Source organism: Phacochoerus africanus, chromosome 3, assembly GCF_016906955.1.
Source record: "Phacochoerus africanus isolate WHEZ1 chromosome 3, ROS_Pafr_v1, whole genome shotgun sequence".
NCBI lineage: Eukaryota > Metazoa > Chordata > Mammalia > Artiodactyla > Suidae > Phacochoerus > Phacochoerus africanus.
In genome coordinates, this window is record NC_062546.1 from 9,758,858 (window position 1) to 9,782,865 (window position 24,008).

The 24,008-nt window shown below is 44.7% G+C and overlaps 1 protein-coding gene across 3 annotated transcripts in view; it reads left to right on the plus strand.

Annotated features, from left to right (window-relative positions):
* Positions 1-14,347, plus strand: part of ZFP64 (ZFP64 zinc finger protein) — an 88,662-nt gene extending 74,315 nt beyond the window's left edge. For all 3 annotated transcript variants that reach the window (XM_047770847.1, XM_047770844.1, XM_047770849.1), the window contains 2 exons: positions 8,885-9,136; positions 12,579-14,347. In XM_047770847.1, the coding sequence (XP_047626803.1) occupies positions 8,885-9,136; positions 12,579-13,288 (962 nt within the window). In that variant the 3' untranslated portion in view covers positions 13,289-14,347. The remainder of the gene's footprint in view (positions 1-8,884; positions 9,137-12,578) is intronic.
* The last annotated feature ends 9,661 nt before the right edge of the window (positions 14,348-24,008 follow it).

Genomic DNA, 24,008 nt, shown 5'->3' on the forward strand with positions numbered 1-24,008 from the left:
CCAGGATGACATCGGTAATAGCATGCAGACTTCAGAGCCATTTGAGCAAAGACAGCTGGCCCCAAACTAAGATCCCCCCGTGAGGTGGCACTGATAGGCAGCTTTGCAGGGGGTGAATCTGTCCTGAGAAGAAAGGAGTTCTTCTCAGTTGGGGCAGGGCTACTGCCATCTAGTGGATGGAGGCCAACAGTGCTGCCAAAACCCTGCAAAGAATTGTCAGGCCTCTCAGGTCAGCAGTGCCAGGACCTAGAGAGCTGCTCTGGGGCTGGAATAATGTTTTATTGGAGTGATACAGAGCATGAGGGGGCTATAGAAAGTAAAGCGAGGCCCTGTGCTTGGTGGGATTTTTGGAGTCAGGGAGGCAAATGTGGGGCAGACCTGTTACTGCTCTGGTAGATGTACACCCAGGCTACTTCTCTGGACCCTGAGGCAGCTGCCTGGGTTCTTCAAATCTAGAACCTCAGGGAGTTTTTGTTTTTATCTTCGGTTACAGCATTAGAAGTTAAAACCAAAATGTAATATGTAACTGGCTTACTGTTTGTTTTTTTTGTTTTTGTTTTTTTAAATAAAGTATTTTTCAAAACAAAATGCAGCAAGTAGCACTGCGTACACATTTGCAACCCTGTCTTGTTGAATAGTCAGGTGGCTTCTCCTGCCTCTCTGCTGTATAGGTCCATTGCCATGTTTTGGCCGAAGTAGACGAAGAAAATCTGGCCTTAAATATGTAAATGGAAATGGAATCATTTGACAGTTTTTTCCAGATAACTGTATTCCTTTCATGCCATACTGAAACACAACAAATGATAAAGATGAGTTGCTCTAAAGAATCTGCAGTCATGTCCATAAACTTTTCACATTGTCAAATTTAAATACATTGGTCTGTTTTCCACTTTGCATGGCTTACTCAGGCTTGAGTTTTTGAGAGTCATGCATTGGTCATTTGGAAAACGCCATTCCTAGCTAATGTACACAGTTCCAAATGTTGAGCCATTTCATTGTCCCCCAGGAAAATAATCACTTTGTTAATGTTACCAATCACATCAGAAAAATCAAACTAGGGAGATAACAAGCCTGTGGTTAGTGAATAAGTTCCAAGATCCTAAGGTTCATTTTAGCACCAAATCTTATCATTGCAGTGGTGTGGGTAATTTTCCTTGAAATGACGAATCCCCTAGGTTCATATATGAGAAAATGTCTGCCAGATACCAAACCTGAAAGTAACCGTAGTTGGTCAGTTCGTTCATCTCGAATGGTGCTGCACAGAAAAAGCTCCTAGTGTGCAGTGCAGCGGTCCCACAGGTACTTGTTCTCAAGACAACCAGTGTATTTTGGTTTTACAGTGGAAGCACCTAATGCATGCCTCCCATTTCATTGCACAGAATATTAAACAGGCGTTATAAAGGCTTACTCGGGGGAGAGACTTAAGTACAGCCGAGCCCTGAATAACATGTGGGGGATTAGGGGTGCTGACCCTCCTTGTAGTCGTAGACTCCCATCTAACTTATAGTTGCCTGCCCAACCGTGTCCCTTCACTGAGGGGGAGGGGGGAGAGAGAGAACGTTGTACAAATGCATCCACGAAGTTCGAACCCATCTTGTTCAAGGGTCAACGGTGATGGTCTTCACTGCTCGCGGGGATAATCCTCACGGAAACTGGCTCTGTCTTCTCTTGGGAGGGCGTGGCGGTGAGGAATCTCAGGGCTTCTGGTAGGGCTGGCCATGACGTAGAGGCACCAGCAGCCCTGCCCTCACCATTGCTTCTCCATCACTGTAACTCAACCGGAAGAGTAAGAGGGACCCCCAGGTACTTGCAGGCTACGCTTTGAGAGTTGTGGAGGTAGTTTGACAGGTGGATACAGGAGTGGTTAAGAATAGGGCGTCGGTGCACCTCGAAGGCAGTTTTGCTAAGGGCATATTGAGGGAGAGTAAATGAGAAAGCTCGGTTATGGTCACATGGGAGAAGTCTTGGAAAATCAACGTTTGAACTTGGATCTTCGTACTAACTTTATTCTAGAGTTACGCTGGTTTGTTTTCTTTATATACCTTAAATGCCACTTTGTCCTGAATGGAAACAAAAACTAAATTTTTAAATGCACTATGGAAATAGTAAGGAATGGGGAGGAAGGGCAGGATAGAAAACCCTTTATTCCTATTTTCCCATGTAAAATCTTTTTTTTAATTAATCAAATGAATTTCTCATATCTGTAGTTATATAACGATCATAACAATCCAATTTCACAGGATTTCCATTCCATAGCCCAAGCGCATCCCCCTACCCCCAAACTGTCTCCTCCAGAGACCATAAGTTTTTCAATGTCCGTGAGTCAGCATCTGTTCTGCAAAAAAGTTCAGTCTGTCCTTTTTTCAGATTCCACGTGTCAGTGAAAGCATTTGATGTTGGTGTCTCATTGTATGGCTGACTTCACTTAGTATGATAATTTCTAGGTCCATCCATGTTGCTAAAAATGCTGATATGTCTTTTAATGGCTGAGTGATCTTCCATTGTGTATATGTACCACATCTTCTTGATCCACTCCTCTGTCGGCCCATGTAAAATCTTAAGAAAAAAATACTATTGGTAATTCTGGTTAGAAGATTTAACAACAGCATCAATTTTCTCCTTGATATGTTGAGTATATATTGCTCTTACTTTCAAGTTTTTAGTCATCCAGGTAAAAGGTGACAAAATCACATTGTTTGAAAATTCCCAAGGGCGGGATGGGTTCTTTTCACCACCTCTGCTTCCATAACCCCTTCCCACTGGCTTTCTGCCTGGGGAAAATCACAAAAGTAGGAGGAAGCACAAAAGTAGCCCAAAAAATCTTAGATGTTTCGCTTTATCAGAAATTGAATTAAGGAGTTCCCGTGGTGGCTCAGCAGAAATGAATCTGACTGGCATCCATGAGGTCTCAGGTTCAATCCCTGGCCTCGCTTTAGTGGACTAAGGATCCAGCATTGCTGTGAGCTGTGGTGTAGGTCACAGATGCAGCTCAGATCCAGAGTTGCTGTGGCTATGGTATAGGCCGGTGGCTACAGCTCCAATTCAACCCCTAGCCTGGGAACCTCCATGTGCTGCAGGTGTGGCCCTAAAAAGACAAAAAATTAAGATCGTACCCCTATGTTCATTGCAACATTATTTGGAATACCCAAGATAAGGAAGCAGCCTAAGTGTCCTTGGATAGATGGATGGATAAAGATGTGGTATATGTGTACAATGGAATGTTAGCCATAAAATTACAATTATATAACATTACTCAGCCATTTGTGACAACATGGAGAATGTTATACTAAGTGAAAGAAGTCACAAAGACAAATGCCATATGACTTATTTAGAATCTACACTAAGCAACAAACATAACAGTGGACTCAGATACGGAGAACAAGTGGTTGCCAGCCAGGAGGGGAGTGAGGAGGTGAGTGAAAGGGGTGAGGGAGATTAAGAGGTACAAACTCCTTTGTTGCAAAACAAATGAATCACGAGGATGAAACGTACAGCGTGGGGAATTGAGTCAATAATATTGTAATAACTTGGACAAGGTGATCGCTAGATGAGAGCCGTTTTCGTCTTTAATGTATAGAAATACCCAGTCACTATATTGTGCACCTGGAACTACCAGTGTTACAGGTCAGTTATACTTCAATAAAAATGTAAATTAGAACACCAAAGAGCTGTGGCTCAAATGGATAGAACTAGAATAAGTATGGAATAGAAGGGAATTCAGAAACTGACCTGTGATCTGCAAATTCAGCGCCTGATAAAGGTGGCATTCCAGGTGGAAGGCGGAGCAGTTAAAGTGACCCATGTACCAGGACAGTCAGTGGCTCATTCGTGCAGGTTACCTAATGCCTCACCTTACAGTTCAAATTCTGAATATGTTAACAAGTTAATATTTTAATTTCCTAGGAAATAGGGGAGTCACAACATTAATTAGTTTATTTTTGTCTTTTTTAGGGCTGCACCCACAGGGTATGGAAGTTCCCAGGCTAGGGGTCAAATTGGAGCTGTAGCTGACAGCCTTCGCCATAGCCATGCCCGATCTGAGCTGCATCTGCGACCACCACCACAGCTCATGGCAGTGCCAGATTTTTTTTTTTTTTAATAATTTTGTCTTTTTGTCATTTCTTGGGCCGCTCCCGTGGCATATGGAGGTTCCCAGGCTAGGGATCTAATCGGAGCTGCAGCCACCGGCCTACACCACAGCCACATCAACGCAGAATCCAAGCCGCGTCTGCAAACCTACACTATAGCTCATGGCAACGCCGGATCCTTAACCCACTGAGCAAGGCCAGGGATCGAACCCAAACCTCATGGTTCCTAGTCAGATTCGTTAACCACTGCGCCACGATGGGAACTCCAATGCCAGATCCTTAACCCACTGAGTAAGGCCAGGGATTGAACCTGTGTCCTCATGGATACTCATCAGGTTCTTAACCTTCTGAATCACAGTGGGAACTCTGGAACAGGTAGTGCTGACAGGAGCAATACTATTTTCAAATGAATTTTGTGTTCTTGTCAGGCCCCTTGCTGTCTTATTTATTCTGATAGTTCAAGCCAACTCTTTTGGGTTGTCTGGGTGACTACTGCATGCAAATGATGAGATTTCCTTTTTTTTTTTTTTTTTAACTTGATTGGAGTGCCTTGGTCTTGATGCTCCAGATCAGAGTTAAAGGACAGCAGTGAAAGTAAACCATCCAGACTGTCATCTGTACTCTAATGGAATACTTGGATTTTTTTTTTTTTTTTTTAAACCACCATTTGTTGTTCAAGTCCTTAGGATTCTTGTAGAGATTGTTCATCCTGTTAAAACAATTTTTCTTATTCCAAGCCTTCTGAGGTTGGTTTGGGGGTGTATGTTTTGCTTTGTTGGAGCTTTTTTTTCCACCAAGAATGATGGTTGAGTTCCCTTGTGGCACAGTGGGTTAAGGATCTGATGGTGTCACTGCTGTGGTATGGGTTCAGTCCCTGGCCCAGGAACTTCGACATGGCATAGGCATGACTGAGAAAAAAAAAAAAAAATCATTGAATTTCAAATGTTTGGCCCTTCAGATGATCTTCTGGCATTTAGCCTCAGAGGGGAGATGGACGTCCAATGTTTGTGTTTTGTATTTCTTCACTTGGCATCGACAACAGGGTTAAACTACTCGGAAGCGAGTTGAGGCTTGTTTTTTCATTCCTTATTCTAGTAAACAATGAATTGAATGTGGAAACACTTTGCCTGGAAAACCGGGTAGAATGTGCCCATGATATTCCTTTTGATTTTTTTTTTTCCAGAGGCTGGAGAGGGGGGCGTAGATTAGGCTGTGATGCATGTCCATCTCTTTGGCCACTGGGGACTGCCCTGCACACCCCCCATGTCCCCACAGAGCTGCCGCTCCACTCCTGGGGCCTTCTCTCTGCGAGCCAGCTGGTGGAGCAGCCTGTCTAGACCATAGCAGATTGAGGGCATTCTTGACCTTTCTTCCTGCTGTGGACGCCTGGCAATTTTGTGAAGCCTACACACCTTTCCCAGCACAATGGTTTTAAATATAAAATTATATTTAACTGTATTAAAGGATACTTGCTGTCATCAAAGTGTTGAATGTGTAGTATTTTAATAGACTCTAAAGAGCAGAAATGTCAGCAGCGCCTGGGAGCTTGTTAGAAGTGCAGAATCTCAGTCCCCATCCCGACCCCAGAATCGGCCACTGCCTTTGACTCGTCGTTTCTGTGACCTGGGCTTGAGAGATGCCGAGATGCTGGTCTAGCGGTACCAACTTGCAGTTGTTAGAGGGGGAGGTTCTAAGAATCGAATGTACAGTGTGGCCGCTGTAGCTAACAGACCGTATGATATACTCGGAAGTTGCTAAGACCAGATCTTAAGCATTCTTAACCACAAAATGGTCATTGTCTGAGATGATGGAAATGATGATAAGCTTTAAACTTAAAATTAACAAATCTTACTGCAGTCATCATTTCTCCAGATACACAGGTATTAAACCATCACATTATAAGCTTTAAACTTACATGTCAATGACTTCCCAAAGCTGGGTGGGGGGCGGTGATCTGCCCTTTAGTGAGATCTCCTGACCCCCAGACGGTCAGTTTGCGCAGTGGTGCGGAAGCCCTGCGTTTAAGGTTAGAATCCAGTGGCTGGTCTACTCAAGGCCTTTATTGGGAAGTAGTGATGCGCAGCAGTGATGCTCTGAGAACTGCACCACGTACAAGGTCGTCTGAACATGGCTCGTGTCTGTTGATGAGGGTCTCAGGTACCATTCTTCGTGTGGTTTGTTGATTGCATCCACGATCGGAGGACACGTTCAATTCCAGTTAGAGGTAGTAGAAAAAAATGTCATCCTTTCCTATAAAAGGTCTTGGATCCCCTAAATTGTACCCATGAGGCCCAAATTGAGAACTCCTGGTCTTCACATAAAGCCAATATTTTATAAGCGAAATAACCTTTAAAAATTCTGAACCACTGTTCTGTATACCTGAAACTTAGATAATATTATACATCAACTATAACTCAAAAAAATTTTTTTTAGACTCAAATTGTCACAGGTCATCCTGGCAAGAGAAGTGTGGCCAACCAGGCACCCGCCCCTTAAAAGAATTTGCCTAATAGTGACTCATCAGTTTTGCTCTGATCAGTTGGTCTGAGCTGGTCACATGTCCAAGCCTACAGGCGATAGGGCCGATAGGGCCATCAAGCACGATTCTCCTGGGAAGAATGACAAATATTTGAACAACCAACCATTGGCCTCAGGGCTCATCTCTGACATGGCAGTTTTTCTAAATGGTTATTGTTCCTTTTTTTTGATTTTGACTATGTTTTCTCTTCCTGAACCCTTCCTGTTTTATTGAGTCTTCTAAATTGATTGGGTAAAGTTCTACTGAAGAGTCATAATTGCCTTTGTCTCTTGTCCCCTTTCTCTTTTCCAATGTCTACTAAAATGGTTCTCAACCCAGTGCAGTTTTGTCCCTTGCCCCCCTTCCCAGGACACTTGGTAATTACTAAGGACATTTTTGGTTCTCAGAACTAGGGAGGAAGGTGCTACTGGCATCTAGTGGGAAGAGGTCAAGGATGTGGCTAAACATTGGAAAGTGCACAGGCCTGCACAGCCAAGAATTACCTGGGCGCAAGTAGTTGGAGTGCCAAGACTGAAAACCCTGGCCTATTGGCATCTTCTCTTTGAGCAGACCTCCCTTTTTAATGGCCATGTTTTTTTTGTTTTTTTTTTTACTTTCAGCCTTTTTGTATGTTTGTTTTGCTTTCAGCCATTTGTTTAAAATGAACTTCGTTCACAAACATTCTTCTGAAAAGCGATTTGATTAGGCTGTGGGTTTTGCGACGTGGAGCTCTCATTCTTTTTCTCTTGGGAGTGTCTAATCTGATTTTGATTCTTTTTTTTTTTTTTTTTGGTCTTTTTTGCCTTTTCTAGGGCCGCACTCTCAGTGATTGTGATTCTTGAACAAAATTTATTTTAAAATATGGTCTATAATTTTCAAGCTTTTCTTTGAAAAACCTTTTGTACAACCCTGTTAGAACCATACGTTCAATTCACATCTACTTGGCGAGTTCTCACTTCAATAAGAAATTTTTGGTGGCTTTCACTATGATGTGTTTTGCCTAATATTGATATTTGATTTCTCTTAGCATTTTCCTAGAATATTTTTCTATCATTTTCCCACTTTTTCATTTTTAGATGTTTTAAGAGGATTCTCTTTTGAAAAACATAGTTGACATTTTAAATAAGGAAATGTATTCTATTTATATTCGTTGTACTTAATGACATTTAGTTTGATTTTTACCTTATGTTCTGTTTTATTCCTTTTTTTGATGATTGGTTCTCTCGTGGTTTGGAAGCAGTACTTTCCATTTCATTGCTTATCTCCCACATCTTATTCACTTCTCTGGGGTTTTTTTGTTGTTGTTCTTATGTACACAGTTGAGGTTTGATACCGAGTCATCTGTCACCTGGCTTTATTTTCTGTCCCCACTGAGTGCTACTTCAACTACAGGATTCTATTTCAATAAGTTCGGTAGAACTTTGTAGATACTGTTCACATCTTGCTACCATCCAGTGTTGTCTGAGGAGTTATGTGCTGATCAGGACATTTTTTTTCTGAAAGCTTTATGCTCTCGTCATTCTTGGGCTGCTGAAATTGTACCACCCTGCCTCTTAAGCCATCTTAAGACCCATGTCTGTCTTTGATGCTGAGAAATAATTATTTTTCTCTAACGTCAGGTTCTTAGGCTGGGCATGGCTTCCTGGTTCTGGCTTTCCTCAACTTTTTGGATATTGGGTAGTTTTCATTGGGGTGTTGTCAGTCTGCAGTGGTTGTAGAGGAAGGGTGGAGCATAGCTGGAGATGCTCTGGGCGTGGGGTTCTCTGTTCTCCAGGGTATCTCGGCTACCTGGGGCCTTTGTGTTGTTTCTCTGGCATAAGCGTCCTCGTGTTCCTAACAGCCTGGGAAGTAGAGACCGTTGCCGGTTGTGGTTTAGTACAATAGGGCAAGGATCTACCTGACTCTTCTCGACACGGTTCATCAGCAAGTGAGCCAGAAAGCTGTTCCAAGACCCCTCCACCTGCCCACTCTGATCTTGACTGCTGTAACCACTCTGGTTTTCCCAAACAAGCTTGGGCCTGTAATTTTCTCCTTCAGTCTGATTTTATGTCTCTTCCTTGGGATTCTTCAAGAGTTCTGAGCCATCAATGAATAGCACACCTTTTTGTTTCCCAGCATGTGACTCTTGACCTCAGTGTCTTCATGTCTCGGAGTACTGGGTCAGCAGGGAGAAGCAGAGCCCTAAGCTCCGGTGACCATCCTGGTCAAATCTCTTTGTTTGCAGCCCTCTTGTAGAGAAAAGCCCATAAAACCTTGCACCTTCCTTATGTATTTAAAGGAGACAAACCACACAAGTGTGAGTTCTGTGACAAGTGCTTCAGCCGCAAGGACAACCTGACCATGCATATGCGGTGCCACACCAGCGTGAAGCCCCACAAGTGTCACCTGTGTGACTATGCCGCCGTGGACAGCAGCAGCCTCAAGAAGCACCTGCGGATACATTCCGACGAGCGGCCCTACAAATGCCAGCTCTGCCCGTACGCCAGCCGCAACTCCAGCCAGCTCACCGTCCACCTCCGCTCCCACACAGGTAAGTCGCCGGCCTCGAGGCCTCTGGGCCCCCCTGGCTGCCCAGCTCCTTAGGATCATTTAGTTAAAGCACAAGCAACTTAAATGACATCATGGTGTAAATAAGGTAATTTGGATCTTCGGTGGGGATTGTGAAGCTCGTAGTTTCTCTCGCCAGCTTTCAGGAAAGCGTGAAAGTCTGATAGCTGGGTTTTCTAACTTGGGACACAGACTCACCAGGGGTTGATTACCCAGTTCAGCAGCCAGGGAGCCAAGGATGTATTGCAGTAAAAGTCTGGGTAGATTAGGGGTTTCCATCATTTCACTTAAACTTTGATTGTGTGGCTTAATTCAGAAACCTGTAGCGAAATCACTTTGAATATAGTTGCAAATCACAGGCTTCTGGTTCTAGAAATTCAACTTTGTAGAAAGCTTCTTCTTCCCTCTCTGTGCGACCCTGTTGAAATAACGAGCTAGAACCAACACATCATGGCACAGAAAATAAGGGTTGGGGGGCTCATAAGGAAGTTCATAAAATAAGAATTTCCAATGAATTTATGGAAAATGTCAAGCAGACAGTAAGATACTAATGTCTGAAATTGAGTAAAGAGGGAATTCCCTAGTCTCTAGTGGTTAGGACTTGGTGCTCTCCCTGCTGTGGCCCAGGTTCAATCTCTGGTCTGGGAACTGAGATCCCACAGTGAGCTGCTGTACGCCACAGCCAAAAAAAAAAAAAAATTTTTTTTAATTGAGTAAAGAAACTGTGTCCCAGCAGACAAATGGGAGGTAGCCACAGGGTTGAGCCAGTGACTTTCCAGCCAGTGCCTGACTGCCTTTAGATTTCTAGACTTGAAACTGGTATTAGGTCGGCTGCAGTGGTCAGAGAGGTCAGAGAAGCAGCTGAATGGAGCCTATTGGCAAAATGGCTCAAACTTTCCACTAACAGGTAACACCCATGGCACCTAATCCTTAAACCAGTCTATTCTTCCTTAACTTAAAGTGTCGACTCTGGATTATAAGTCATCTGTAGGAAATGGGTAATCTAAAATGTGCCAAGTCTAACATCCTGGAGAGAACAGAGTGCTTGGGTAACTTACAAGGATTTTTCAGTTTTAATCGGTATCCGCCCCCTGGCAGAAGTGTTGCATCGAAGAAGAGTTCTTTGAAAAAAGGTAGTGAGAGCCAAGAGCTATGAACTGAAACTAGGATGAAAAGTTTAAAAAAAAAAACAAAAAACTTACCAGGGAAGAGAAAAAAAAGTGGAGAACTGACAATAAAAAGATAGAAGTCTGGTTTCTGACTAGGTCTAGGAGGAAAAGAAAAGTGAGAAAATGAAAGGAGAAAAATGTTGCAATTCTCAGGGCCATGAGCAATGAAAGGACTTACAAGATGCCACACAGGACAAAGGGCATGCCGGAGAGTTCCATACCTAGAAAGACTTCTCGGTAATAGTGGCTTGTAGGAGATGGTGGAACAGTGCCCTCAAAAGTTGAGAAATGATTTGGGATGTAGACTTCTATACCCAGCCAAACTATCTCAAGTGTGCCAGTAGACTAGACAACAGTGTGCAAGGATTTGGGATTTTACTTGCAGCCAACAAGCTAGTGGGGGTTAATGGAAGATAAACTCGAGCAAAACGAGGAAACAAAATTTGCCATGAGATATTTGATAAATGAATATCTGAACATAGCTGACTGGGGCGGCAGTAAAGGGAAATAAAACGATGATACTTATATGAACTATTAAGAGCAAATTCAATAACTCAAACTCAGTCTATAAGACATTCCATGTAAAGTGTTATGTAATTAAAAGTCTGGGATGACTTCCGAGATTATGGTGAGATGCCTTTTCCTCAACGCACAAGTCAAGAAGCAACATAAAATGTAGCCCCAAGTGAACATATAACAGAATCAAGGGAGGGGCAAGATAGGGCTATGGGATTAAGAGATACAAATGACTAAAAAACAAGCAACAAGGATATACAGTTCAGCCTAAGGAAATATAGCCATTATTTTGTAATACCTTTAAATGGAGTATACTCTGTTAAAAAAAAAAAAAAAAAAAAAGGACCACTTACGTTGTATACCTGAAACTAAAACCGTAAATCAGCTATACTTCAATTAAAAATAAAAATCAATGTGACCTTGCTACTAGCAAAACAATCAACTGGCCCAGGTGTGACAGTGGCCCTCATAAGGAGGTGGATGTAATCCCAGAGCAGAATTTGGCTGTGGTGAATATCACACACTCAATCATAATATAAATTACCTGTAGTTTGGTTCCACAGTTGAAAAGAACCAGTTCAAGCCTGGGGATTCACAAGTCAATGCAGTAAAGCAATTTCGGAAAAGCATGGAGAAGTAGTGTGACAAAGAGGAAGGAATCTTCAGACTTTTCAAGCTGATGGACTGTTGAGGCTGTTCCTCAATTTAGAAAGTGATGCTAGGAGTTGCCGTCGTGGCGCAGCAGAAACGAACCTGACTAGTATCCATGAGGATGAGGGTTCAATCCCTGGCCTCACTCAGTGGGTTAAGGATCTGGCATTGCTGTGAGCTGTGGTGTAGGTCAAAGATGCAGCTCGGATCCTTTGTTTCTATGGCTGTGATGTAGGCTGGCAGCTATAGCTCTGATTCGACCCCTAACCTGGAAACCTCCATATGCTGCAGGTGCGGACCTAAAAAAAAGCAAAAGGAAAAAAAAGAAAGTGATGCTAGAAGAATAGAAATCACAACCCACAGGATACAGGAGAAGGTGGGGGACAAGGATGGAGGTGTAGGATGAGAAAGAATCTCATCTTTCCTCATAGTCAACTGACAGTGATATTTAAAGTAATTTCAAAAGAACTAAACCCTTAGCAGTGCCTCCAGGGAGTACAGAGGAGGCCACGGCATTTCATTATCTGTCTTCTGCTCCTACTGCCACATTCATGGGTTAATTTTATAAATAAAATTCAGTCTGTCATTGCAAAACTACAAAATCTTAATTAAGACAAGCCAATTAACCGATTTAATAATACAGCTTTAATAATACAGTTTAAACACTAAAGGGAGCACGTTTATAAATCCAGCTAGATTTGGAACAGTTTTATATACCGTAAACCACATCTCTTCCTTCCATGTCCCGTTTTGGGATGTCAAGTTGAGTGATTTAGATTCAAAACTCATGAAGAGTGTGCCCTTGGATGCCATGATGCCTGAATTCAAATCCTTGCTGTTTGGCCATGGTCAGATAACTTGACCTCTCTGAGCCTCTATCCATAAAATGGGGGTGATAGTACCCCCTCATTGGATTGCTATGAGGATGAAGTGAGTTAATATACATGGTAAGTGGTGGCTGTAGGAAGTGACAGGTGATTGGTGTTCAAAGACCCAGCCATTTCTTTGTGGCCAGGTGTTCTGCCTCGTGTTTGGGGGGACTGCTATGTTGCCTGCCTGCTCTAATGGAAACACACCTTCCGTTGCTAGGGGACACCCCCTTCCAGTGCTGGCTCTGTAGCGCCAAGTTCAAAATCAGCTCGGACTTGAAAAGGCACATGATCGTGCACTCGGGGGAGAAGCCTTTCAAGTGCGAGTACTGTGACGTGCGCTGCACCATGAAGGCCAACCTCAAGTCGCACATCCGCATCAAGCACACCTTCAAGTGCCTGCACTGCGCCTTCCAGGGCCGGGACCGGGCCGACCTCCTGGAGCACAGCCGGCTGCACCAGGCCGACCACTCCGAGAAGTGTCCCGAGTGTAGCTACTCCTGCTCCAGTGCGGCCGCCCTGCGCGTGCACAGCCGGGTCCACTGCAAAGACCGTCCCTTCAAGTGCGACTTCTGCAGCTTCGACACTAAGCGGCCCAGCAGCCTGGCCAAGCACATCGACAAGGTGCACAGGGACGAGGCCAAAACGGAGAACCGGGCCCCGCAGGGCAGGGAAGGGCCCCATGCAGGCAGCGCCCACCACGTGGCCAAGATCGTGACCCAGAGGGCCTTCCGCTGTGAGACCTGCGGTGCCTCCTTCGTCAGGGACGACTCTCTGCGGTGCCATAAGAAGCAGCACAGTGACCACAGTGAGAACAAGAACTCAGGCCTGGTCACCTTCCCGCCCGAAAGCAGTGTCTCGGGGCAGCTGGGCGCCCTGGTCTCCGTGGGGCAGCTTGAGACGTCCCTGGAACCCAGCCAGTGCCTCTAGTTCCACCAAAGAGGGTGGTCAGCTGTCCAGATTTCCAGACACATGCCCCAGCCAGGCCCTCTGCCGTCAGGCCATCGAGCCAGGCTTGAGTCACCAGCCCTGGGGACCCCTCCAAGTTCATAGGCCTGCAGAGGTAATGGCTGCAGTCACTGATGCCCCACGATGGAGGCCCCATGATGGAGACCCCGCTCTATGCCACTGTCTTCTTGCAAGCTGTCTAAGCAAGTTGCCTTGGTTCCAAGGTGGGGGGTCCATCAAGCACTGCTCTGTCCAGTAGGGATAGTTTCTTCTCGGTGGATGCCAGGTCTAAATCTGATCCGTCTTCCATGAAATTATGAAACTAGATGACATGGAAAAACTAACACTACTCTGATGTGTAGAGCCAGAAAGGTCTGGGTGATGGTGGGGTCTGGGGTGGCCAGAAAAGTTCGGTTTCCTGACCCCTACGTGATGGTTTATGCCTTACGCATTTTTGTGTGGTTCCTTTTATCTGTTGTCTTAAAATAAAAAGGCAGACTTCGTTTGTAGAAGGATGAAAGAGGGACAACCCACTTTTATGTTCTTCTGTAGACAGGTTATGGTGGCAGTGGGGGTCGCCAGTGCCGCCCCGCCCCTTAGTAATTTCCTTAGAAATGCACGGAAGATTTCTTCATGTCTTGGTGCCGCAGAGAAGCGAAATGCAGTTTGATCTGTAGGTGGCGCCAAAGATCAAGCTAACACTAGTGCAGCCTGTAATTGTGTGTTGTGAAAATTCCACATTTGTGTACTTGTGTTCGTAAAGAAGAGACCGAGGGCCCAGTGGGTCCTGGGCTTGGTTCTGGGACCTGTGATGTGCAGGAAAGCCCGGAACTGGTGTCTTTGGTCACAGTAAGCATTCGGTGTTTGCTGAACCAACAAACAAATGAAACCCCAGACCTCTTGTAAAATGGACACTTTACTTGATGAGAACTTAGAGGTGGCTGTGGAATGCCAGCCAGTGGGTATATAATTTATCCAAAGTTGCTTTGTTCTTTTCTTCAAATACAGTCTTTGTTTAATACAAGTTCTTGTGTGCCCTCAGCAAGCTAAATGTCTGTGCTTTTAAAACACTGAATAGATCCCGTTTTTGATACATGAGGAAAAGATGTAAAAACAAAATTTTTTTTATAAATTGTATACGGGGGACTATTTTACTTAGGGAATAGTAAGAGGTCCAGAGCTTATTTTAGAAACTGTTTGAACAAATCTGATTCCATTTATGTTTGACCTTGGCCGTGTGATAACACACTGTTGAATCTTCATGTAAGAAGAAAAGGCAGAGATGACGGCAGAGACCCTCGGTCGAAGTTACCTCTTCTTGGTTTTGGAACTATTTTCGGTTGTTCACAAGTGTTTGGTTACTGAATTCTGGTGCGTCGTACGCATTCTGTTGTCCCCTTTCTGCCGTTTGTCATGAGTCTTATCTGTGTTTCTGTTCTAGTAACAGAGGGCTGTTGACCTTTCAAGTGGGAACCCATAGATCGAAATCATAAAAACGTTCCTTGTACTTCGGGTGTTATGGCTCTTCAGATAAACAGGAACAATAGCAGCCCTTTTAGAAGGCATTTTTTTCCCAGCTGTATAGACTTCAAGGGTCTTGGATCCACACTGGTGTCACCTAGAGGTTTGACCTAGCAGACGTGAACGCCCAGAGAGGTCTGCAAAATGTTTAGGACCAATTGCTAAATACGTGAGGCATTACGGAGCCCTAAGTTCTCTTTTCTGACGAAACTCTGTGCGCCAAGGCAAGTAGACAGAAAAAGAATGTGCTCCAACACAGCAAAAAAATAATTCAGGAAATGGGAGCGTGAACGGGCTAACAGTGCTTGGAGGAGACTGAAAAGACACAGCTAGGAGTTGCCATTGTGGCGCAGTGGAAAGGAATCCGAATGGTAGCCAGGAGGTTTCGGGTTCAATCCCTGGCCTTGCTCCCTGGGTTAAGAATCCGGCGCTGCCGTGCGCTGTGGTGGAGGTCGCAGACGTGGCTCGGATCCCGCGTCGCTGTGGCTGTGGTGTAGACTGGCAGGCAGCTGTAGTTCCCCTCACCTGGGAACTTCCGTATGCCGTGGCCCGAAAGAGCAAAAATAAATAAAAATAAGTAAATAAATACACAGCTAATCACCAAATAAAACTGGGAAAAAGCCGTAATAGCTAAGAGGCCGCTGACAATGGCACAGGACCAGAAAGGCAGCGTTTCTCTGCCCTCTTCCGTTCTGCCAAGGTCGCTGTGGATCTGAAAGGGGAAATTGATGAATGAGTATGTTTGCAGTTTGACGTCACCTGGACTAGAGGCCAGAGAACTTTTTTTTAGTAAAGTGCCAGATAGTAAATATTTGGGGCTTTGCTGGGCTCGGTCTCAGTGGAAACTCTTCCACTCTGTTCGCCTCGGTAGCACCATCCCTCAGCTCCGCCACTGTCACTGAAGCGGCCGCAGAGAGTAGGTAAGTGAGTGGGTGTGGCCGTGTGTCAGTAAAACTGTAATTGCAAAAAACAGGCTGGGAGTTGGAGGACCATCTTTTGCTGACCCCCTGAGCTGGGCTATTGAAGGCAAGCAACAAGGTAGGATGGGAGAAATACTGAGAATTCCAGGTTTCCTGGGGTCCCTTCCAGGAAGGGGCAGCCTCGTGCAAGAGGCAGATGGGTTCCAGGCGAGGCATTGAGAAACGCTGTCTCCTTTCCATTCTTTTTCGGTGCAGCTGTAGAATCTCCAGCAGAGAGTCCAGAAATCAAGTGACACTCTCTTGCTGTCTTCTACTGAAGGTTCTGAGCTGCCTTCTAAACGCTGTAGAACATGCATACCTTTGTCCCTGAATTTAATTTCCGAAAGAAAAAGATGCGCCTCCGATCCTGTTGCTCTGTTGATGTGGGTCCTGACTCTGAGCCGGGCCCTGGGCTAAGAACTTGACCTGCGTTAACTCCTCACCTCTCCTGGTGCCGTCCACGACTGGAACCTGAGTGAGACAAGGGCACTGAAAACTCAGTCATCGACTATTTTAAAGCAGTGTTTTTTTCATTCAGCAAACTGTGGCCTGCAGGTCAGTTACTTTGTTTTTGTAAACAAAGTTTTATTAGAAGTTGGCCTGGGCAGGAGTTCCCGTCGTGGCACAGTGGTTAACGAATCCGACTAGGAGCATGAGGTTGCAGGTTTGATCCCTGCCCTTGCTTAGTGGGTTAAGGATCCGGCGTTGCATGAGCTGTGGTATAGATCACAGACGAGGCTTGGATCCCGAGTTGCTGTGGCTCTGGCGTAGGCCAGCAGCTGTAGCTCCAATTGGACCCCTAGCCTGAGAGCCTCCATATGCCGCGGGAAGCGGCCCTAGAAAAGGAAAAAAAAAAAAAAAAATGTTGGCCTGGGCAGCCTTGGTCCGATCTGTCAGATTCTGATTGTGTTCATTGTGGATTTTTCTGCATTATGTTTAATTTTTAGAAAAATCGTGTTAAAATACTTACGGACATCTGTGATTTAGGCATCACTTTGTATGGGCAGCAGAAAGGATTGCTTCAACCTCCTTACCCTCGTCTCTGGCTCTTGTTCAAATACAGAAACTGAAGCAGGAAGGTGAAGAAACTTCTAGCACAGAGTTAAGTTTCAGGCCAGAAGTGTAGCTCCAGAGTCCACATTTTTAACCAAAGTACTAGGCTGGGTCTCCAGTCGAGAGAAACAAAACAAAACAAAAACAACCCACTTTGTTAGAGTAGTAAGTTGATCTGAGTAGGGTGAAGACAGAACAATCCCAAAAGAGCCTTGTTTTGTTAAAATGTAACAGGGTTGAGGAGGAAGCGAGTAAGAATAGCCCTGCCTCTGGCACTACTATCTGATTGACATCCGGCTAGAGATCGCACCTCAGATTCTATTTGCTCATCTGTAAAATGGGCCATTTTAGGCATTGGGCTGAATGATAAAATCAACTGGTTTAAGATGACAAAAATTGACTCGCTTATGTGTCCTTTCCTCATTTTGCTGGGCTGCAGGTGGCAGTGGGGAAGAACCAAGAACTATGACTGTGATTTTTGACATGGGGCATTTTGGTTTCGCTCTTTTCACCCCCACCCCCACATTTCAACACGCAGTCCAAGGTGCTAGCAGTTTAAACTCCAGCCAGGATAGGAGGAGGCCACCCTCTGTCCCTTCACCATGGCTGGAAATTTGCACATATAACTTCTGTTCAGCTCCCTCAAGCTACCTGGCTGATCATCCACCACTGCTGTTGCAAAGGGTGCCCGGAAATCATGGCTCCAGAGTAGCTTGTGCCGAGTTAACACCTGCAAGGAGATGCTGGGTTGTGAGTATTTTTTGCCCATAAGCAGTAACATAGGCTCTCAAAGGCTGGAGATGACTTGACTGTGAAACACTGGCACGGATCCTGAACACCCAGCACACTATACACGAGCATTTCTATTGTATCAGGGCTTTGTTTGAGGCTCCCTCTGCTCTGTCTGAATATTGGTCCATGGCATTCTGCCAAGGTTTTCTGTCGCTCTGGTCCAGTGGGTCTCAGCTGTGGCTGTCTGCTGTAGTCACCTGGGAAGCCCTTACATATTTGGAGGCTTGTCTCTCAGGGGAGGGGCCTGGGCATGGCTACTTTCTAAAGTTGTGGGCGTGATTCCAACACGCAACCAGGTGGAAACAGTTGCTCCAGCGAGGTGAACAAGGCTGTCTTCCTGAGCAGGCCACCTGTGCTGTCACGAAGGGCCCTGCGCTCAGCTGCACACTCTGAAATTCAGTTGCCATCTTGAAATTCATTTTCTTGAACAAGGGGTCCTGCGTTTGCATTTTGCATCAAGCCCTACAAATTACGTAGCCAGTCCTGGGAGGGAAAGAAAGCGTACCTAAGACGGAAGGTTGTGTGCACCCCTGGCACAGAAAAGGTCTCAATCCGTGAAACTAGGGCCAGCCAGGGCCCCAGATGGGACGCACAGGCACCATGAACCATGACATTCAAGCATTTCCCTGTATGATTCCATTCAAACCTTACAATGAATGGCATTTGTATTTGTCCCTAAAAAGTAACACTGACCTTCAGAAAAGTGAACTTGCTCAGTGCAGCAAGTATACAGGATCGTTAAGCCCACGGGTACCGGACTCCGGTGCCTTTGTCTTACTTGCAGTCGGCTCTCGCTGCGTCTAGGGTGTCTTCCACGGGCAGGAGTCAGGGAATCAGGTATCAGGTGAAACCATTTGAGTTCTAAGGGTTGAGACAGACAAGATCTTTAGCAAGGATAACGAGGTCTATAGTTGGATTGGAAAGAAAATTTCTTATGTGGGTGTCACTGGATCATCAGAAAATGTCCCTAGGCTCTCTGCCCGCATGAGGGTAAGTATTGCAAGAATGACCGAGTTACGTTCCCCCAACATAGGCAAGTTACAAAACTGTACAGTAAATTTTGCTTCAGTACTGATGGTTGGTGACAACCACTCTTGAACTCAACCAGCATGAGCAGATACTTAAGCCAGTGTTCAGCCACGAGATCTTGTTTACATCCCACCTCGAGATGCTTCTGTTTTAGAAGAAAATGAAGGTAAAGAAGCCAAGCCCAGCACTGGTCAGGGTGAGAACTCAGGTCTGAGCCCTCCAAGTGGCTGCCTTCTCATACCTGACACCACCTGCTTGGGAGGGAAACCTGCCTTAAGGCCAGAGCACTTGTTGTCCCTTTGTCCAGTGGAGTCTGAGTCCTCTAAGTGATGTGTAAAAGACTACAACAAAATGCAGAGGTTTGCCCAGGAAAACAATTACATTGCAAGTTATCAAATGTTTTTTGAGCTAAAGTACATTTTTATAAGCATATTAAGTAAAGGCAGTAGCAGTAGAGGTAGTAACCACAGTTGAGCCTGGAACAACACAAGGGTTAAATCTAAGTATAATTTATATTCGGGCTTTGGCTTTCCACGTTTGTGGTTCCTTTGGGTCTGCAGATTCAACCAGCCACAACAGTGTAGCACTATGGTATTTACTGTTGAAAAAACACCCTCATGTATGTGGACCGGTGCAGTTCAAACCTGTTTTCAAGGGTCAGCCATGCTCTTCAAAGTAGAGATGCACATACGTGGAATATCAAGCTCGCTATAGCACACACATCATGTGAAAACACCTCATTTCTTTGGTTAACCAAGTCCCTGGTCCTGTTAATGCTTCAGTGGTTGGGTCCCTGCATCCAAAATGGACAGAAATGCTCAATTTCAGTTAGAGGCTAGTAAGATAAGATTCATCTTCTTTCCCATCCAAATCCCCAGATCCTCTCAATTCTATCTATGGTCCCTTTACCCCTATGTTAATAAGACCTCTGATGCTAATTGAATTTCTGGGATCTGGGTGGTTTTTTTTTTTTTTTTTTTTAGGGCCATACCTGTGGCATATGGAGGTTCCCAGGCTAGGGGTCGAATCAGAGCTGCAACTACCAGCCTACACCACAGCCACAGCAACACCAGATCTGAGCCACATCTGCAACCTGCACTGCGGCTCAAGGCAATACCAGATCCTGAACCCACTGATCGAGGCCAGGGCTTGAACCTGCATCCTCTTGGATGCTATTCACATTCATTAACCACTGAGCCATGACAGGAACTCCTGGGGTCTGGTTTTCTTGATAAAATTGGAACTTTTAGTTACTTTCATCATAACTAGATCTAGTAGCATCAGAGCTTAAATATTTATACCCCCAATGCCAACCCCTCCCCCAAAAAACCCACCTTTGATCAGGAGGTATTGACTAAACAGGGCTCTTTGTAATACCTATGTCCAGCCCTTTTCTGACAAGCTGTGCTTAGAATGGCTCAATCCTCACATGTTAAGGAACTTTGGCCTAATAGAAAACATGTAGGTGGGTGATGCCCACCCCACTTTACAGACAGAACTCTCGAAGGGCAGCGTCAACAGGTACAAGTAGGTGGTGTTGTCCAAGTGGTTTTGTGGTTGGATGGAGTGAAATCCTCCTAATGCTGGTCTGAAGGGTGGGTGAGAAATCTCCAAGATGAGCTACTTTCTGGTATCGAAAGTGTTCTGTTCTTAAGAACTGTCCCTATTGCAAAGTGGCTTTGTTTTCTTATTACAAAAGCTCTATGTGGTCCCTGGAGGAAATAGAAGCAAAATAAAAATTAACCTCTGTGTCAGCCATGGCAACACCTTGCTGGTAGGGGCACCTCCAGCCCAAAAGCAGGTAAGGCAATTTCCCATTGTCAATGCCGTAATGAAAAACTGTGTGGAGAACTGTGGCGAGCATCCTTCTTTCCTGAAGATGAACTTGGCATATAGCAAGGGCCCAGGGGCCCAGTTAGCAGGATGCAACCCAATGCCCATGAGCACAGGGCTGGTCAAAGGATGATAAACCCTACACTCGTGACCACACATCACTTAAAAGGGGTGGGGGGGTTGCCCCATGTGTATTGACATGCAGATGATTGAAGGTCAACTATTAAGTGGAAAAATAAAAATTGCAGAGTGTGCTGCACAGTTTAATCCCTGTTGGTGTTTTTAAAAAAGGGATAATGGAGTACCTATCATGGCTCAGCGGAAACAAATCTGACTAGCATCCATGAGGATGTGAGTTCGATCCCTGGCCTTGCCCAGTGGGTTGAGGATCCGGTGTTGCTGTGAGCTGTGGTGTAGGTTGTAGGTCGCAGACGCAGCTCGGATCTGGCGTTGCTGAGGCCGTGGCACAGGCCAGCGGCTATAGCTCCGAAGTGACCCCTCTCCTGGAAATTTCCATATGCCACCGGTTCAGCCCTAAAAAGACAAAAATAACAAGGGTTAGAGGTGAATATTGTCTTGAAGGATAGGAAGCAACTTCAATGGTGGTTGTCTCTGGTAAGTGAAGGAGAGGTGGGAAAGAGATTTTATGACCTTAACACCTTGCTGTTTGGCTTTTTACAGGCAAGTCTTAAGTTAATGGGGAAGAAAGCCTTTACATTTATCTGCCAGGTCCTCATTCGCTTGGCCAGTTTGTTCCCTTTGATGTCCATGTTCTAAATATAAACGGTACATTGAATGTGTAAAACCCTTTGGAAGGTTTAGATTCTATGAGCATCTCAACTCTTTGACTTCTGCTCTCTGCCTCCGTGCCTGTCTCCCTCATCCTTCTACACCTTTGGAAACTAACCTCATTTTCTGGAAAATACTGCAAAGAGTTCTTGATAGTGTGATTTGTGAGTTGCCCAGAACCTCTTTTCTCCACGTGGAAGAGTGGATCCCCCCTCGTGGGTTTCTTTGTTATTCTCTGGCATTCTAACTTCGGATAAAATACGAATTTATCCAATTAGAGCAGTAGTCGTTTCAGCACCTGACCTTTTTTCTGTCAAAAAAAAAAAAAGAAAAAAATCAGAGTAGATCTAGACCCTGATTCCATCTGTAAGCTACCTTCTACTTTTGTGCTTTAATAAAATAGTCCCAAAGAATGTGACCGCACCTCTTAAGAACAGGTACTGTTGTGCTGGGGACAATACAACGTGTTATTGATGTTTCATACCAAAGGGAAATACTGATCTTAATTTTTTTTTTTTTTTTTGTCTTTTAGGGCTGCACCCATGGCATATGGAGGTTTCCAGGTGAGGGATCAAATCAGAGCTGCAGCTGCTGGCCTTTACCAGAGCCACAGCAATGCAAAATCCGAGCCGAGTCTGCAGCCTACACCGCAGCTCATGGCAACGCCAGATCCTTAACCCACTGATCGAGGCCAGGGATTGAACCCTCATCCTCATGGATGCTAGTCAGGTTCACTAACTGCTGAACCACAATAGGAACTCCCTTGGTCTTAATTTTTTTGATTTAAAACTATTGCAGTAGTCAATCATTTATGTTATGTAAATTAAATTTATGCTGGTAGAAAACTTGGAAAATACAAAATAATACAGAAAAGTAAAATTACCTATTCTCTAGTTCCAAACCCATAGGCAACAATTGCTAACGTTTTGCTCTATTTGCTTAGTGTTTTACCTGCTTAGTATGTTTTTACATCATTGTGCAATGTATGCTAATGTACGTACAGTTTGAAATTTTTATTTTCTCCTCTGTGACCTAACATGGCATTTCTCCATGTTGTCAAAACTACGTATAAATGCTACCTACCAGTACTCCTTTAGGGGACATTTGGGTTTCTTTTCATTTTTTTATAATTAAAAATAATGCTCCATTTAACGTAATGCATAAATCTCTTTCCATATGCAAGATTATTGTCCTCTGATTCCCAGAAATTGAATTAGTAGGTCAAGGGTTATGAACATTTTTCAATCCTCTTGGGAACATTGGCAAATTGCTTTCCACAAAGGAAGGTTTTCCCTCGTCAGCAATGCCAGGCCAAGTCCAACCTTCTCCAAAACTGGGTATTATTTTGTTAAGTACTGTGCTAATTTAGATAAGCTGATTATCAGCATTGCATCAGTAGCTTTCAATGGCATTAGTGAAGGACTTTTAAAAAATCCGTGATTATTTTGAAATAGAGAAAAAAATCCATGATTATATTTTTGCTTAGCTAAATGATGTGTATGCAGTTTTTTAAATGGCAAAAAAAAAAGTGTCCAGATAACCAGATATTAGTTTGCAAATAGAAAATTCACCAACACCTTAATCCAACAGCAGAGTAGGCACCGTATAGACCTAAAAGCACTTGAAATATCACCACTATATTTAGCATATAATTGCTGTAGTAACCAGCAAAAGGGGGCAGTTTGGACTCTTTGCCCAGGAACGCTGGGAATTTATACGAGGTGCCTTGATTTGTTTAATCAATATTAGACGCCACTTGTATAGAAATCACAGGACTCAGCAAATGCTGTAACTTCCAATTGAATGGTGACATGAGGACCAATATCCGCCAGCATCGTTGGTTTTTGGCGATGACGGCTGGAAAACTGCCGGGCAGGGGACCATTTCCAATTGATTATCTTTCACAGCTAATAGCCTCACAGACTGTATCTACTCCTACATTTAAATATAGCTCTTGAAGGCTGAACACAGCAGTGGTCAAGGAAAGGGATTTGGGGTGGACACCACGCACACAAAAAAGGTACAGCTTTGCTGGATTTTCAGTAAGCAAGAGCAATGCAGGATCCAGCCACGTCTGTGACCTATATCACAGCTCACAGCAACGCTGGATCCTTAACCCACTGAGCGAGGTCAGTGGGTGGATACTTGTCTTCATGAGGATGTGGGTTCAATCTCTGGCTTTAGTGGGTTAAGGATACTTGTCTTCATGAGGATGTGGGTTCAATCTCTGGCTTCAGTGGGTTAAGGATCCAGTGTTGCTGCAAGCTGCGGCATAGGTCACAGATGCAGCTGGGATCTGGTGGTGTCATGGCCGTGGCATAGGCTCCAGCTGCAGCTCTGATTCAACCCCTGACCCAGGAACTTCCACATGCTCCAGGTGCAGCCATAAAAAAGCAATGGCTGGACCAGTATCATTTCCTTGCCTAGAACTACTGCTGGGTGTCAAGTTTAGGTCACAATCACTGAAATCATCTGTCTTCAAGCATGGGGAACTGAAGTCTTGTCACGTCTCATTACAGGGTTGGCAAACTTCTTTTGTAAAAGACCCGAAGGAAAATGGTTTGGGTTTTGCAGGCCACTCACCTCTGCTGCCCTAGCGCAAAAGCAGGCAGAGACCGTGTTCATAGACGCGGGGGTGGCTGTGCGCCAATAAAACTTTATTTGCAAAAACATGCAATGGTTGTGACCTGAGAGCCATAGATTGTCAAGCTCTGCCCTACTGGGGA